This window comes from Panulirus ornatus, chromosome 55 (genome assembly GCF_036320965.1).
Source record: "Panulirus ornatus isolate Po-2019 chromosome 55, ASM3632096v1, whole genome shotgun sequence".
Taxonomy (NCBI): Eukaryota; Metazoa; Arthropoda; class Malacostraca; order Decapoda; family Palinuridae; genus Panulirus; species Panulirus ornatus.
The window spans coordinates 27,019,921-27,039,130 of record NC_092278.1 but is presented as its reverse complement, the minus strand read 5'-3'; the positions used below and the strand labels follow the sequence as shown (position 1 = coordinate 27,039,130).

Below are 19,210 nucleotides of genomic sequence, written 5' to 3'. Positions count from 1 at the left end.
GGAGAAGAGGCTGCAGTTGTTACATGCATGGGTATGGAGGAGGGAAGGAAGGGGATACAAGTGCTGGGGCGTATAGCAAAGAGGGAAGTAAGAAGGACAATAATGAGGTAGGAAAGGCACCTGGAGTGGATGGGATTATGGCTGAAATGCTGAAGTATGGAGGAGAAAGTGTGATAGAATGGATGCATCTTATATGTAATTTACCATGGAAACAGAAGGTTGTGCCTAAGGATTGGATGAAGGCTATTATTGTAACTTTATTCAAAAGAAAAGGTGTGAATGATGTGTGTAGCAATTATAGGGGAATAAGTCTAAGTATACTAGGAAAAGTGTATGCAAGAATGTTAATTGACAGAGTGATGGAAGTGAGTGAATGCAAAATAAGTGAAGAGCAAGGGAGTTTTAGGAAAGATAGGGGATGTATGGATCAGGTTTTTGTAATAATGATGACTGTGGAAAAGTATTTAGCTAAAGGTATGAAGTTGCATGTAGCTTTTATGGATCTGGAGAAAGCGTATGACAGAGTCGAGTGGAATACTTTTGTTGGATGTGTTAACTATAAATGGAATAGAAGGACAGCTGTTGAATAGTGTAAAATCCTTCTGTGGAGGAGCAAATGGATGTGTAAGAGTGGAATGAGAACTGAGGGAAAGTTTTGGGATACATGTAGGTGTGAGGCACGGCTGTGTCATGTCACCGTTATTTTTTTGATATATACATGGATAGAGTGATAAGAGAGATGAAAGCAAAACTAGGGAAAAGGGATGCACAGATGGAGTGTGGCAGTGAGATATGATGGTTAGTGATGTTTGCGGATGATACTGTGCTGTTTGCAGAGAGTGAAGAGGAGTTGCAGAAGCTTGTAAGTGTGCTTCATATGTGTAAGCAGTGGAGATCGAAGGTAAATGCAAGTCATAGTAAAGTAATGGTGTTGGAAAGGAAATTATAGATTTTGTAAAGCCATAAAGAGTGAAAGAAGAAAGTATATTGAATTGTGCTTTGGATATTGGGGGGAAAAGACTGGAAGACATGAGAGAATTTAAGTACCTGGAAGCTGTCTTGGGTAAGTATGATGATATGGAAGGAGAGATAAGAGAGAGAGCAGTACAAGGTAGAAGAGTTATTGAATCCCTTGATAGAATAATGAAGGGTAGAGATGTACGTATGGAAGTAAAGGAAAGATTAAGGGACAGCTTAGTCCTCCCAAACCTGACCTATGCAGCTGAAAAATGGACGTGGAATGAGGCACAGAGGTCAAGAATGCAGGCTGTGGAAAAGAGCTCTTTGAGAAAAGCATGTGGTGTGACTAGATGGATTGAAGAAAGAAATGAAAGGGTGTACGAGAGATGTGATATGACAGGGAATGCAAAGGGAGTGAATTGTGGAGTGGTAGAATGGTTAACCTATTATTAATATTTTGAGGTGGTTTGGGCATGTGGAAAGAATGCAAGACTGGGAGTTTACAGGGAGAGTGTATGATAGTACAATTAAAGGGGTTGGTGTGAGCGCAAGACCACTTGTGTCATGGGCAAATAGGGTGAAAGAATACTGGAGAGAGAGAAACAGAGGAAGAATGTGTGGAATGGTGTATGCAAGGGAGGCATGTAAGGACAAAGATAAATGGAGACTTTTGCTATGGCCATCCCTTGATGGGATTTCTGCGAGGGAACAGGCATCAGAGATATAGATAGATTGATGAGTTGAGGCTTTTCCTCATCTGTTCCTGGCACTTTCTCAGTGTCACAGGAAACAGCAAACAAATATGATAAAGAAAAGTATAAATGAATATATGTATATAGATAGAAAATACCTATGGAAAAAGGAGAGAACAAAGGACATAAGGGGAGTGGGAGAGGAATGGTATGTATTTAGGAAAGCAGTGATGGCTTGTGTAAAAGATGCTTGTGGCATTAGAAGCGTGGGAGGTAGGCAGATTAGAAAGGGTAGTGAGTGGTGGGATGAAGAAGTAGGATTATTAGTGAAAGAGAAGAGAGAGGCATTTGGACGATTTTTGCAGGAAAATAATACAAATGACTGGGAGATGTATAAAAGAAAGAGGAAGGAAGTCAAGAGAAAGGTGCAAGAGGCAAAAAAGAGGGCAAATGAGAGTTGGTGTGGGAGAGTATCATTAAATTTTAGGGAGAATAAAAAGATGTTTTGGAAAGAGGTAAATAAAGTGCTTAAGACAAGGGAACAAATGGGAAAATCAGTGAAGGGGGATAATGGGGAAGCAGTAATAAGTAGTGGTGATGAGAGAAGGAGATGGAGTGAGTATTTTGAGGGTTTGTTGAATGTGTTTGATGATAGAGTGGCAGATATAGGGTGTTTTGGTCGAGGTGGTGTGCAAAGTGAGAGGGTTAGGGAGAATGGTTTGGTAAACAGAGAAGAGGTGGTGAAAGCTTTGCAGAAAATGAAAGCCGGCAAGGCAGCAGGTTTGGATGGTATTGCAGTGGAATTTATTAAAAATTGGGGCAACTGTATTGTTGACTGGTTGGTAAGGTTATTTGATGTATGTATGACTCATGGTGAGGTGCCTGAGGACTGGCGGAATGCTTGCATAGTGCCATTGTACAAAGGCAAAGGGGATAGGAGTGAGTGCTTATATTTCAGAGGTATAAGTTTGTTGAGTATTCCTGGGAAATTATATGGGAGGATATTGATTGAGAGGGTGAAGACATGTATAGAGCATCAGATTGGGGAAGAGCAGTGTGGTTTTAGAAGTGGTAGAGGATGTGTGGATCAGGTGTTTGCTTTGAAAAATATATTTGAGAAATACTTAGAAAAGCAAATGGATTTGTATGTAGCATTTATGGATCTGGAGATGCTCTGTGGAAGATTTTTTTTTTTTTTTTTTTTTTTGCTTTGTCGCTGTCTCCCGCGTTTGCGAGGTAGCGCAAGGAAACAGACGAAAGAAATGGCCCAACCCACCCCCATACACATGTATATACATACGTCCACACACGCAAATATACATACCTACACAGCTTTCCATGGTTTACCCCAGACGCTTCACATGCCTTGATTCAATCCACTGACAGCACGTAAACCCCGGTATACCACATCGCTCCAATTCACTCTATTCCATGCCCTCCTTTCACCCTCCTGCATGTTCAGGCCTTGATCACACAAAATCTTTTTCACTCCATCTTTCCACCTCCAATTTGGTCTCCCTGTTCTCCTGGTTCCCTCCACCTCCGACACATATATCCTCTTGGTCAATCTTTCCTCACTCATTCTCTCCATGTGCCCAAACCATTTCAAAACACCCTCTTCTGCTCTCTCAACCACGCTCTTTTTATTTCCACACATCTCTCTTACCCTTACGTTACTTACTCGATCAAACCACCTCACACCACACAGTGTCCTCAAACATCTCATTTCCAGCACATCCATCCTCCTGCGCACAACTCTATCCATAGCCCATGCCTCGCAACCATACAACAATGTTGGAACCACTATTCCTTCAAACATACCCATATTTGCTTTCCGAGATAATGTTCTCGACTTCCACACATTCTTCAAGGCTCCCAGAATTTTCGCCCCCTCCCCCACCCTATGATCCACTTCCGCTTCCATGGTTCCATCCGCTGCCAGATCCACTCTCAGATATCTAAAACACTTCACTTCCTCCAGTTTTTGTCCATTCAAACTCACCTCCCAATTGACTTGACCCTCAACCCTACTGTACCTAATAACCTTGCTCTTATTCACATTTACTCTTAACTTTCTTCTTTCACACACTTTACCAAACTCAGTCACCAGCTTCTGCAGTTTCTCACATGAATCAGCCACCAGCGCTGTATCATCAGCGAACAACAACTGACTCACTTCCCAAGCTCTCTCATCCCCAACAGACTTCATACTTGCCCCTCTTTCCAAAACTCTTGCATTCACCTCCCTAACAACCCCATCCATAAACAAATTAAACAACCATGGAGACATCACACACCCCTGCTGCAAACCTACATTCACTGAGAACCAATCACTTTCCTTTCTTCCTACACGTACACATGCCTTACATCCTCGATAAAAACTTTTCACTGCTTCTAACAACTTGCCTCCCACACCATATATTCTTAATACCTTCCACAGAGCATCTCTATCAACTCTATCATATGCCTTCTCCAGATCCATAAACGCTACATACAAATCCATTTGCTTTTCTAAGTATTTCTCACATACATTCTTCAAAGCAAACACCTGATCCACACATCCTCTACCACATCTGAAACCACACTGCTCTTCCCCAATCTCATGCTCTGTACATGCCTTCACCCTCTCAATCAATACCCTCCTATATAATTTACCAGGAATACTCAACAAACTTATACCTCTGTAATTTGAGCACTCACTCTTATCCCCTTTGCCTTTGTACAATGGCACTATGCACACATTCCGCCAATCCTCAGGCACCTCACCATGAGTCATGCATACATTAAATAACCTTACCAACCAGTCAACAATACAGTCACCCCCTTTTTTAATAAATTCCACTGCAATACCATCCAAACCTGCTGCCTTGCCGGCTTTCATCTTCCGCAGAGCTTTTACTACCCCTTCTCTGTTTACCAAATCATTTTCCCTAACCCTCTCACTTTGCACACCACCTCGACCAAAACACCCTATATCTGCCACTCTATCATCAAACACATTCAACAAACCTTCAAAATACTCACTCCATCTCCTTCTCACATCACCACTACTTGTTATCACCTCCCAATTTGCGCCCTTCACTGAAGTTCCCATTTGCTCCCTTGTCTTACGCACTTTATTTACCTCCTTCCAGAACATCTTTTTATTCTCCCTAAAATTTAATGATACTCTCTCACCCCAACTCTCATTTGCCCTTTTTTTCACCTCTTGCACCTTTCTCTTGACCTCCTGTCTCTTTCTTTTATACATCTCCCACTCAATTGCATTTTTTCCTGCAAAAATCATCCAAATGCCTCTCTCTTCTCTTTCACTACTACTCTTACTTCTTCATCCCACCACTCACTACCCTTTCTAATCAACCCATCTCCCACTCTTCTCATGCCACAAGCATCTTTTGCGCAATCCATCACTGATTCCCTAAATACATCCCATTCCTCCCCCACTCCCCTTACTTCCATTGTTCTCACCTTTTTCCATTCTGTACTCAGTCTCTCCTGGTACTTCCTCACACAAGTCTCCTTCCCAAGCTCACTTACTCTCACCACCCTCTTCACCCCAACATTCACTCTTCTTTTCTGAAAACCCATACAAATCTTCACCTTAGCCTCCACAAGATAATGATCAGACATCCCTCCAGTTGCACCTCTCAGCACATTAACATCCAAAAGTCTCTCTTTCGCGCGCCTGTCAATTAACACGTAGTCCAATAACGCTCTCTGGCCATCTCTCCTACTTACATAAGTATACTTATGCATATCTCGCTTTTTAAACCAGGTATTCCCAATCATCAGTCCTTTTTCAGCACATAAATCTACAAGCTCTTCACCATTTCCATTTACAACACTGAACACCCCATGTATACCAATTATTCCCTCAACTGCCACATTACTCACCTTTGCATTCAAATCACCCATCACTATAACCCAGTCTCGTGCATCAAAACCACTAACACACTCATTCAGCTGCTCCCAAAACACTTGCCTCTCATGATCTTTCTTCTCATGCCCAGGTGCATATGCACCGATAATCACCCATCTCTCTCCATCAACTTTCAGTTTTACCCATATTAATCGAGAATTTACTTTCTTACATTCTATCACATACTCCCACAACTCCTGTTTCAGGAGTACTGCTACTCCTTCCCTTGCTCTTGTCCTCTCACTAACCCCTGACTTTACTCCCAAGACATTCCCAAACCACTCTTCCCCTTTACCCTTGAGCTTCGTTTCACTCAGAGCCAAAACATCCAGGTTCCTTTCCTCAAACATACTACCTATCTCTCCTTTTTTCACATCTTGGTTACATCCACACACATTTAGGCACCCCAATCTGAGCCTTCAAGGAGGATGAGCACTCCCCGCGTGACTCCTTCTTCTGTTTCCCATTTTAGAAAGTTAAAAAAATACAAGGAGGGGAGGATTTCTGGCCCCCTGCTCCCGTCCCCTCTAGTCGCTTTCTATGACACGCGAGGAATGCGTGGGAAGTATTCTTTCACCCCTATCCCCAGGGATAATATATATATATATATATATATATATATATATATATATATATATATTATCAATTGGGAGGTGAGTTTGAATGGAGAAAAACTGGAGGAAGTGAAGTGTTTTAGATATCTGGGAGTGGATCTGGCAGCGGATGGAATCATGGAAGTGGAAGTGGATCATAGGGTGGGGGAGGGGGCGAAAATTCTGGGGGCCTTGAAGAATGTGTGGAAGTCGAGAACATTATCTCGGAAAGCAAAAATGGGTATGTTTGAAGGAATAGTGGTTCCAACAATGTTGTATGGTTGCGAGGCGTGGGCTATGGATAGAGTTGTGCGCAGGAGGATGGATGTGCTGGAAATGAGATGTTTGAGGACAATGTGTGGTGTGAGGTGGTTTGATCGAGTGAGTAACGTAAGGGTAAGAGAGATGTATGGAAATAAAAAGAGCGTGGTTGAGAGAGCAGAAGAGGGTGTTTTGAAGTGGTTTGGGCACATGGAGAGGATGAGTGAGGAAAGATTGACCAAGAGGATATATGTGTCGGAGGTGGAGGGAACAAGGAGAAGAGGGAGACCAAATTGGAGGTGGAAAGATGGAGTGAAAATGATTTTGTGTGATCGGGGCCTGAACATGGAGGAGGGTGAAAGGAGGGCAAGGAATAGAGTGAATTGGAGCGATGTGGTATACCGGGGTTGACGTGCTGTCAGTGGATTGAATCAAGGCATGTGAAGCATCTGGGGTAAACCATGGAAAGCTGTGTAGGTATGTATATTTGCGTGTGTGGACGTATGTATATACATGTGTATGGGGGGGGTTGGGCCATTTCTTTCGTCTGTTTCCTTGCGCTACCTCGCAAACGCGGGAGACAGCGACAAAGTATAAAAAAAAAAAAAAAATATATATATATATATATACATATACACATACACACACATACACATACATACGCACATATACACACACACACACATACATATATATACATATGAAAAATGTAAGAAACAATTTAGAAAACTGAAACTTCTAGCTTGAAATGAAATGAAAAAATGAATGTCACATAATGGTTCAACCTCTGGCTATGGAAAAGGAAATGTATAATTTATTTACACAAATGCCAATAGTAGTTCTCATCAATTTAACCACTGTATCAATAAGCTTCAATGTCTAAGCTACATTTTTTCCAATTTCACTATTTTCTAGTCAAAGCACCATGTATGAAAACTATCACTCCAGTAACACAACTATAAACATTTACTTCCCCTTTAAAAAAGTTCTGGGGAAGTCTGTCTCGATACACTGCGGGACACTCTACCACCTGGCGAGGTTTGTGTTGCAATGGTTCTTGATTTTCAAATGTAGTAGCATCACTGGTGGACCAAGGTAGTTCCGTTGGTGAAGAGGAGCTCATGAAACATGTCGGAAAGCATGCTACTGCAGGCAGGAGTGAAGGCTGATGCAAACTGGTATCGCTCTGAATGATGTGATGTGGAAGATACTGAGAATATATGGTGTGGGAGGTAAGTTGTTTGAATCAGTGAAAAGTTTTTATCGAGGATGTAAGGCATGTGTACATGTAGGAAGAGAGGAAAGTGATTGGTTCTCAGTGAATGTAGGTTTGCGGCAGGGGTGTGTGATGTCTCCATGGTTGTTTAATTTGTTTATGGATGGGGTTGTTAGGGAGGTGAATGCAAGAGTTTTGGAAAGAGGGGCAAGTATGAAGTCTGTTGGGGATGAGAGAGCTTGGGAAGTGAGTCAGTTGTTGTTCACTGATGATACAGAGCTGGTGGCTGATTCACGTGAGAAATTGCAGAAGCTGGTGACTGAGTTTGGTAAAATGTGTGAAAGAAAAAAGCTGAGAGTAAATGTGAATAAGAGCAAGGTTATTAGGTACCGTAGGGTTGAGGGACAAGTCAATTGGGAGGTAAGTTTGAATGGAGAAATACTGGTGGAAGTAAAGTGTTTTAGATATCTGGGAGTGGATCTGGCAGTGGATGGAACCATGGAAGCGGAAGTGACTCATAGGGTGGGGTAGGGGGCGCAAGTTGTGGGAGCATTGAAAAATGTGTGGAAGTCGAGAACATTATCTTGGAAAGCAAAAATGGGTATGTTTAAAGGAATAGTGGTTCCAACGATGTTATGTGGTTGCGAGGCGTGGGCTATAGATAGAGTTATGCAAGGAATAGAGTGAATTGGAACAATGTGGTATACTTGGGTCGACGTGTTGTTAATGGATTGAACCAGGGCATGTGAAGCATCAGGGGTAAACCATGGAAAGTTTTGTGGGGCCCAGATGTGGAAAGGGAGCTGTGGTTTTGGTGCATTATACATGACAGCTAGAGACCGAGTGTGAATGAATGTGGCCTTTGTTGTCTTTTCCTAGCGCTACCTCGCACACATGCGGGGAGAGGGGTTTGTCATTTCATGTGTGGCAGGGTGGCGACGGGAATGAATAGGGGCAGACAGTATGAATTATGTACATATGTATATATGTATATGTCTGTGTATATGTATACGTTGAGATGTATAGGTATGTATATGTGCTATGTGTGGACATGTATGTATATACATGTGTATGTGGGTGACTTGGGCCATTCTTCCATCTGTTTCCTTGCGCTACCTCGCTAATGCGGGAGACAGTGACAAAGTATAATAAATAAAAAATAAAATAAAGATAGAAAATAGATGTAAAGATTGATTATTTCTTTAAACAGGACTTTGCTACAGTGATCTTTGGATCAGTGTACATGGGACATGGTGAAGTGTGTAATAGAGTGGGGGATCTTCCACTGTCTCAAGCTCTCTGTCTACCAGTGTCTGCAGAGGAAATAATTGATACATGTGATCTCTTACAAGCATCTCCAGAAGATATTGAACAGGTAAGGACATCACTAACTACAGCTGAAATATACTTACCATGTCCAGATTTCTCTGTTACACCTTTTCTAGTGTACATACTTTTCTTCATGACTTTACTTTACAGTTTTCAGTGCTTCTCAGCTCTTATTTTTTTTTAAATTGCCATTCCTAGGTCACTCAACAGGTTCCTGTCAACCCTATCCTTTGAATATTTCTATTTCTGTTAATACACATGCCCTCCTCTATCTGTACATTTTATAATCTCACCATGTTTTTCAAGCATATCCACGTCTGTGGGGCTTGATTGTGGATAGGGGGCTCTGGTTTTGGTGCATAATTTTCTTTTGTTGGTTCACCTGGTATTTTCATCTTGATAACTATTGGTTCAGCTGGTATTTTCTTCATGCGTTAGTCTAGTCTTCTGAATGCTTTTGTCGTCAGTGTAGATTTCTTAGTTCTTCTTGTAGTGTATTAAGTAAGCCTCCATGCTGGGCATTCATATATTATTATATGGTATCTTTTGGTATATTGCAGGTTTTTTTTTTTTTTTTTTGCTTTGTCGCTGTCTCCCGCGTTTGCGAGGTAGCGCAGGGAAACAGACGAAAGAAATGGCCCAACCCACCCCCATACACATGTATATACATACGTCCACACACGCAAATATACATACCTACACAGCTTTCCGTGGTTTACCCCAGACGCTTCACATGCCTTGATTCAATCCACTGACAGCACGTCAACCCCGGTATACCACATCGCTCCAATTCACTCTATTCCTTGCCCTCCTTTCACCCTCCTGCATGTTCAGGCCCCGATTACACAAAATCTTTTTCACTCCATCTTTCCACCTCCAATTTGGTCTCCCTCTTCTCCTCGTTCCCTCCACCTCCGACACATATATTCTCTTGGTCAATCTTTCCTCACTCATTCTCTCCATGTGCCCAAACCATTTCAAAACACCCTCTTCTGCTCTCTCAACCACGCTCTTTTTATTTCCACACATCTCTCTTACCCTTACGTTACTTACTCGATCAAACCACCTCACACCACACACTGTCCTCAAACATCTCATTTCCAGCACATCCATCCTCCTGCGCACAACTCTATCCATAGCCCACTCCTCGCAACCATACAACATTGTTGGAACCACTATTCCTTCAAACATACCCATTTTTGCTTTCTGTGATAATGTTCTCGACTTCCACACATTCTTCAAGGCTCCCAGAATTTTCGCCCCCTCCCCCACCCTATGATCCACTTCCGCTTCCATGGTTCCATCCGCTGCCAGATCCACTCCCAGATATCTAAAACACTTCACTTCCTCCAGTTTTTCTCCATTCAAACTCACCTCCCAATTGACTTGACCCTCAACCCTACTGTACCTAATAACCTTGCTCTTATTCACATTTACTCTTAACTTTCTTCTTTCACACACTTTACCAAACTCAGTCACCAGCTTCTGCAGTTTCTCACATGAATCAGCCACCAGCGCTGTATCATCAGCGAACAACAACTGACTCACTTCCCAAGCTCTCTCATCCCAACAGACTTCATACTTGCCCCTCTTTCCAAAACTCTTGCATTCACCTCCCTAACAACCCCATCCATAAACAAATTAAACAACCATGGAGACATCACACACCCCTGCCGCAAACCTACATTCACTGAGAACCAATCACTTTCCTCTCTTCCTACACGTACACATGCCTTACATCCTCGATAAAAACTTTTCACTGCTTCTAACAACTTGCCTCCCACACCATATATTCTTAATACCTTCCACAGAGCATCTCTATCAACTCTATCATATGCCTTCACCAGATCCATAAATGCTACATACAAATCCATTTGCTTTTCTAAGTATTTCTCACATACATTCTTCAAAGCAAACACCTGATCCACACATCCTCTACCACTTCTGAAACCACACTGCTCTTCCCCAATCTGATGCTCTGTACATGCCTTCACCCTCTCAATCAATACCCTCCCATATAATTTACCAGGAATACTCAACAAACTTATACCTCTGTAATTTGAGCACTCACTCTTATCCCCTTTGCCTTTGTACAATGGCACTATGCACGCATTCTGCCAATCCTCAGGCACCTCACCATGAGTCATACATACATTAAATAACCTTACCAACCAGTCAACAATACAGTCACCCCCTTTTTTAATAAATTCCACTGCAATACCATCCAAACCTGCTGCCTTGCCGGCTTTCATCTTCCGCAAAGCTTTTACTACCCCTTCTCTGTTTACCAAATCATTTTCCCTAACCCTCTCACTTTGCACACCACCTCGACCAAAACACCCTATATCTGCCACTCTATCATCAAACGCATTCAACAAACCTTCAAAATACTCACTCCATCTCCTTCTCACATCACCACTACTTGTTATCACCTCCCCATTTGCGCCATTCACTGAAGTTCCCATTTGCTCCCTTGTCTTACGCACTTTATTTACCTCCTTCCAGAACATCTTTTTATTCTCCCTAAAATTTAATGATACTCTCTCACCCCAACTCTCATTTGCCCTTTTTTTCACCTCTTGCACCTTTCTCTTGACCTCCTGTCTCTTTCTTTTATACATCTCCCACTCAATTGCATTTTTTCCCTGCAAAAATCGTCCAAATGCCTCTCTCTTCTCTTTCACTAATACTCTTACTTCTTCATCCCACCACTCACTACCCTTTCTAATCAACCCACCTCCCACTCTTCTCATGCCACAAGCATCTTTTGCGCAATCCATCACTGATTCCCTAAATACATCCCATTCCTCCCCCACTCCCCTTACTTCCATTGTTCTCACCTTTTTCCATTCTGTACTCAGTCTCTCCTGGTACTTCCTCACACAAGTCTCCTTCCCAAGCTCACTTACTCTCACCACGCTCTTCACCCCAACATTCATTCTTCTTTTCTGAAAACCCATACAAATCTTCACCTTAGCCTCCACAAGATAATGATCAGACATATTGCAGGTATTGCCCTTAATTTGGTGATTCTGTGTCTACTTTTTACTTCATCTGTTTTTTACAGGCATATAGTATCATATATCTTTCTCTGAGTCTCTCTTGATTATAGAATTCAAGCTCTCTTCACTTTTTTGTGTTACTTCATATGCTCATCTCCAAATATTTTACTTTTAGATTGTTAATTCTTTCTAATGTGTTTGTCATCACTTTGCTTAATTGTTGACTGTATAACACAACAGTACTCAGGTGTACTTCTTATATATCTTCTTATATATACATCTGATGTTTTCATCTTTGGTGTTTTATCTCTCATTATAAATATTCTAAGTAACATACTACTCCTTATTCTGCTAGAGAGCAGTATCTTATCAATGTTCTTTATTCATTTTTTTTCTTATGACTTTTCCCAAATTGTTACATGCACACAATTCACACTGTCTGCCTTTATTCATTCCCATCACCACCTCGCCACACATGGAATAACATCCCCCTCCCCCCTCATGTGAGCGAGGTAGCGCTAGGAAAAGACAACAAAGGCCCCATTCGTTCACACTCAGTCTCTAGATGTCATGCAATAATGCCCGAAACCACAGCTCCCTTTCCGCATCCAGGCCATACACAACTTTCCATGGTTTACCCCAGACGCTTCACATGCCCTGATTCAATCCATTGACAGCACGTCGACCCCGGTATACCACATCGATCCAGTTCACTCTATTCCTTGCCCGCCTTTCACCCTCCTGCATGTTCAGGCCCCGATCACTCAAAATCTTTTTCACTCAACTTTCCACCTCCAATTTGGTCTCCCACTTCTCCTCGTTCCCTCCACCTCCGACACATATGTCCTCTTGGTCAATCTTTCCTCACTTATTCTCTCCATGTGCCCAAACCATTTCAAAACACCCTCTTCTGCTCTCTCAACCACGCTCTTTTTATTTCCACACATCTCTCTTACCCTTACATTACTTACTCGATCAAACCACCTCACACCACATATTGTCCACAAACATCTCATTTCCAGCACATCCACCCTCCTACGCACAACTCTATCCATAGCCCACGCCTTGCAACCATACAACATTGTTGGAACCACTATTCCTTCAAACATAGCCATTTTTGCTTTCCAAGATAATGCTCTCAACTTCCACACATTCTTCAAGGCTCCCAGGAATTTCGCCCCCTCCCCCACACTGTGATTCACTTCTGCTTCTATGGTTCCATCCGCTGCCAGATCCACTCCCAGATATCTAAAACACTTTACTTCCTCCAGTTTTTCTCCATTCAAACTTACCTCCCAATTAACTTGACCCTCAACCCAACTGTACCTAATAACCTTGCTCTTATTCACATTTACTCTTAACTTTCTTCTTTCACACACTTTACCAAACTCAGTCACCAGCTTCTGCAGTTTCTCACATGAATCAGCCACCAGCGCTGTATTATCAGCGAACAACAACTGACTCACTTCCCAAGCTCTCTCATCCCCAACAGACTTCATACTTGCCCCTTTTTCCAAAACTCTTGCATTCACCTCCCTAACAACCCCATCCATAAACAAATTAAACAACCATATATATATATATATATATATATATATATATATATATATATATATATATATATATATATATATTTTTATATATTTTTTTTGCTTTGTCGCTGTCTCCCGCGTTTGCGAGGTAGCGCAAGGAAACAGACGAAAGAAAATGGCCCAACCCACCCCCATACACATGTATATACATACGTCCACACATGCAAATATACATACCTACACAGCTTTCCATGGTTTACCCCAGACGCTTCACATGCCCCGATCCAATCCACTGACAGCACGTCAACCCCGGTATACCACATCGCTGCAATTCACTCTATTCCTTGCCCTCCTTTCACCCTCCTGCATGTTCAGGCCCCGATCACACAAAATCTTTTTCACTCCATCTTTCCACCTCCAATTTGGTCTCCCTCTTCTCCTCGTTCCCTCCACCTCCGACACATATATCCTCTTGGTCAATCTTTCCTCACTCATTCTCTCCATGTGCCCAAACCATTTCAAAACACCCTCTTCTGCTCTCTCAACCACGCTCTTTTTATTTCCACACATCTCTCTTACCCTTACGTTACTTACTCGATCAAACCACCTCACACCACACATTGTCCTCAAACATCTCATTTCCAGCACATCCATCCTCCTGCGCACAACTCTATCCATAGCCCACGCCTCACAACCATACAACATTGTTGGAACCACTATTCCTTCAAACATACCCATTTTTGCTTTCCGAGATAATGTACTCGACTTCCACACATTCTTCAAGGCTCCCAGAATTTTCGCCCCCCTCCCCCACCCTATGATCCACTTCCGCTTCCATGGTTCCATCCGCTGCCAGATCCACTCCCAGATATCTAAAACACTTCACTTCCTCCAGTTTTTCTCCATTCAAACTCACCTCCCAATTGACTTGACCCTCAACCCTACTGTACCTAATAACCTTGCTCTTATTCACATTTACTCTTAACTTTCTTCTTTCACACACTTTACCAAACTCAGTCACAAGCTTTTTTTTTTTCATACTATTCGCCATTTCCCGCGTTAGCGAGGTAGCGTTACGGACAGAGGACTGGGCCTTTGAGGGAATATCCTCACCTGGCCCCCCTTCTCTGTTCCTTCTGTTGGAAAATAAAAATAAAAAAAAAAAAAACGAGAGGGGAGGATTTCCAGCCCCCCGCTCCCTCCCCTTTTAGTCGCCTTCTACGACATGCAGGGAATACATGGGAAGTATTCTTTCTCCCCTATCCCCAGGGATGATATATATATATATATATATATATATATATATACACACATATATATATATTTTTTTTTTACACTTTGTCGCTGTCTCCCGCGTTTGCGAGGTAGCGCAAGGAAACAGACGAAAGAAATGGCACAACCCCCCATACACATGTATATACATACGTCCACACACGCAAATATACATACCTACACAGCTTTCCATGGTTTACCCCAGACGCTTCACATGCCTTGATTCAATCCACTGACAGCACGTCAACCCCGGTATACCACATCGCTCCAATTCACTCTATTCCTTGCCCTCCTTTCACCCTCCTGCATGTTCAGGCCCCGATCACACAAAATCTTTTTCACTCCATCTTTCCACCTCCAATTTGGTCTCCCACTTCTCCTCGTTCCCTCCACCTCCGACACATATATCCTCTTGGTCAATCTTTCCTCACTCATTCTCTCCATGTGCCCAAACCATTTCAAAACACCCTCTTCTGCTCTCTCAACCATGCTCTTTTTATTTCCACACATCTCTCTTACCCTTACGTTACTTACTCGATCAAACCACCTCACACCACACATTGTCCTCAAACATCTCATTTCCAGCACATCCATCCTCCTGCGCACAACTCTATCCATAGCCCACGCCTCGCAACCATACAACATTGTTGGAACCACTATTCCTTCAAACGTACCCATTTTTGCTTTCCGAGATAATGTTCTCGACTTCCTCACATTCTTCAAGGCTCCCAGGATTTTCGCCCCATCCCCCACCCTATGATCCACTTCCACTTCCATGGTTCCATCCACTGCCAGATCCACTCCCAGATATCTAAAACACTTTACTTCCTCCAGTTTTTCTCCATTCAAACTTACCTCCCAATTGACTTGACCCTCAACCCTACTGTACCTAATAACCTTGCTCTTATTCACATTTACTCTTAACTTTCTTCTTTCACACACTTTACCAAACTCAGTCACCAGCTTCTGCAGTTTCTCACATGAATCAGCCACCAGCGCTGTATCATCAGCAAGCAACAACTGACTCACTTCCCAAGCTCTCTCATCCACAACAGACTGCATACTTGCCCCTCTTTCCAAAACTCTTGCATTCACCTCCCTAACAACCCCATCCATAAACAAATTAAACAACCATGGAGACGTCACACACCCCTGCTGCAAACGTACATTCACTGAGAACCAATCACTTTCCTCTCTTCCTACATGTACACATACCTTACATCCTCGATGAAAACTTTTCACTGCTTCTAACAACTTGCCTCCCACACCATATATTCTTAGTTCCTTCCACAGAGCATCTCTATCAGCTCTATCATATGCCTTCTCCAGATCCATAAATGCTACATACAAATCCATTTGCTTTTCTAAGTATTTCTCACATACATTCTTCAAAGCAAACACCTGATCCACACATCCTCTACCACTTCTGAAACCACACTGCTCTTCCCCAATCTGATGCTCTGTACATGCCTTCACCCTCTCAATCAATACCCTCCCATATAATTTCCCAGGAATACTCAACAGACTTATACCTCTGTAATTTGAGCACTCACTCTTATCCCCTTTGCCTTTGTACAATGGCACTATGCAAGCATTCCGCCAATCCTCAGGGACCTCACCATGAATCATACATACATTAAATAACCTTACCAACCAGTCAGCAATACAGGCACCCCCTTTTTTAATAAATTCCACTGCAGTACCATCCAAACTTGCAGCCTTGCCATCTTTCATCTTCCACAAAGCTTTTACTACCTCTTTTCTGTTTACCAAATCATTTTCCCTAACCCTCTCACTTTGCACACCACCTCAACCAAAACACCCTATATCTGCCACTCTGTCATCAAACACATTCAACAAACCTTCAAAATACTCACTCCATCTCCTTCTCACATCATCACTACTTGTTATCACCTCACCATTAGCCCCCTTCACTGAAGTTTCCATTTGCTCCTTTGTCATATGCACTTTATTTACCTCCTTCCAAAACATCTTTTTATTCTCCCTAGAATTTAATGATACTCTTTCACCCCAACTCTCATTTGCCCTCTTTTTCACCTCTTGCACCTTTCTCTTGACCTCCTGCCTCTCTCTTTTATACATCTCCCAGTCATTTGCATGTTTTTCCTGCAGAAATCGTCCAAATGCCTCTCTCTTCTCTTTCACTAATACTCTTACTTCTTCATCCCACCACTCACTACCCTTTCTAATCAACCCACCTCCCACGCTTCTCATGCCCCAAGCATCTTTTGCGCAAGCCATTGCTGCTTCCCTAGATACATCCCATTCCTCCCCCATCAATGTTGTATGGTTGTGAGGTGTGGGCTATGGACAGAGTTGTGTGCAGGAGGGTGGATGTGCTGGAAATAAGATGTTTGAGGACAATATGTTGTGTGAGGTGGTTTGATCGAGTAAGTAATGTAAGGGTAAGAGAGATGTGTGGAAATAAAAAGAGCGTGGTTGAGAGAGGAGAAGAGGGTGTTTTGAAATGGTTTGGGCAAATGGAGAGAATGAGTGAGGAAAGATTGACCAAGAGGATATATGTGTCAGAGGTGGAGGGAACGAGGAGAAGTGGGAGACCAAATTGGAGGTGGAAAGATGGAGTGAAAAAGATTTTGAGTGATCAGGGCCTGAACATGCAGGAGGGTGAAAGGCAGGCAAGGAATAGAGTGAATTGGATCGATGTGGTATACCAGGGTCGATGTGCTGTCAATGGATTGAATCAGGGCATGTAAAGCGTCTGGGGTAAACCATGGAAAGTTGTGTGGGGCCTGGATGTGGAACGGGAGCTGTGGTTTCGGTAATTATTACATGACAGGTAGAGACTGAGTGTGAACAAATGGGCCATTTGTTGTCTTTTCCTAGCGCTACCTCGCACACGAGGGGGAGGGGGACGTTATTCCATGTGTGGCGAGGTGGCGATGGGAATAGATAAAGGCAGACAGTATGAATTATATACATGTGTATATATGTATATGTCTGTGTGTGTATATATATGTGTACATTGAGATGTATAGGTATGTATATTTGCGTGTGTGGACGTGTATGTATATACATGTGTATGTGGGTGGGTTGGGCCATTTCTTTCGTCTGTTTCCTTGTGCTACCTCGCAAACGTGGGAGACAGCGACAAAGCAAAATAATAATAATAATAAAAAAATATATATATAGCAGCAGGGGTGCGTGATGTCTCCATGGTTGTTTAATTTGTTTATGGATGGGGTTGTGAGGGAGGTGAACGCAAAAGTTTTGGAGAGAGGGGCTAGTATGCAGTCTGTTGTGGATGAGAGAGCTTGAGAAGTGAGTCAGTTGTTGCTCACTGATGATACCGTGCTGGTTGCTGATTTGGGTGAGAAACTGCAGGAGCTGGTGACTGAGTTTGGTAAAGTGTGTGAAAGAAGAAAGCTAAGTGTGAATAAGAGCAAGGTTATTAGGTACAGTAGGGTTGAGGGACAAGTCAATTGATAGGTAAGTTTGAATGGAGAAAAACTGGAGGAAGTAAAGTGTTTTAGATATCTGGGAGTGGATTTGGCAGCGGATGGAACCATGTGAGTATTTTGAAGTGAGTATTTTGAAGGTTTGTTGAATATGCTAGATGATATAGTGGCAGATATAGGATGTTTTGGTCGAAATGGTGTGTGAAGTGAGAGGGTCAGGGAGAATGATTTAGTAAACAAAGAGGTAGTGAAAGCTTTGCGGAATATGAAAGCTGGCAAGGCGGTGGGTTTGGTTGGTGTTGCAGTGGAATTTATTAAAAAGGGGTGACTGTGTTGTTGACTGGTTGGTGAGGATATTCAATTTGTGTATGGCTAATGGTGAAGTGCCTGAGGATTGGCAGAATGAAAGCATATTGCCATTGTACAAAGGCAAAGGGGATAAAGGTGGATGTTCAAATTACAGAGGTATAAGTTTGTTGAGTATTCCTGGGAAATTATATGGGAGGGTATTGATTGAGAGGGTGAAGGCATGTACAGAGCATCAGATTGGGGAAGAGCAGTGTGGTTTCAGAAGTGGTAGAGGATGTGTGGATCAGGTGTTTGCTTTGAAGAATGTATGTGAGAAATACTTAGAAAAACAAATGGATTTGTATGTAGCATGTAGCATATTTTGGCTCTGAGTGAAACGAAGCTCAAGGGTAAAGGGGAAGAGTGGTTTGGAAATGTCTGGGGAGTGAAGTCAGGGGTTAGTGAGAGGACAAGAGCAAGGGAAGGAGTAGCAATACTCCTGAAACAGGAGTTGTGGGAGTATGTGATAGAATGTAAGAAAGTAAATTCTCGATTAATATGGGTAAAATTGAAAGTTGATGGAGAGAGGTGGGTGATTATTGGTGCATATGCACCTGGGCATGAGAAGAAAGATCATGAGAGGCAAGTGTTTTGGGAGCAGCTAAATGAGTGTGTTAGCGGTTTTGATGCACGAGACCGGGTTATAGTG

General features: G+C 42.6%; 1 protein-coding gene across 6 annotated transcripts in view; it reads left to right on the top strand.

Annotated features, from left to right (window-relative positions):
• The window catches only part of TBC1D23 (TBC1 domain family member 23), a 138,031-nt gene that overhangs the window by 56,000 nt on the left and 62,821 nt on the right, over positions 1-19,210 (top strand). For all 6 annotated transcript variants that reach the window (XM_071693296.1, XM_071693295.1, XM_071693298.1 and 3 more), the window contains exon 8: positions 8,852-9,016. In XM_071693296.1, coding sequence (XP_071549397.1) covers positions 8,852-9,016 — 165 coding nt within the window. The remainder of the gene's footprint in view (positions 1-8,851; positions 9,017-19,210) is intronic.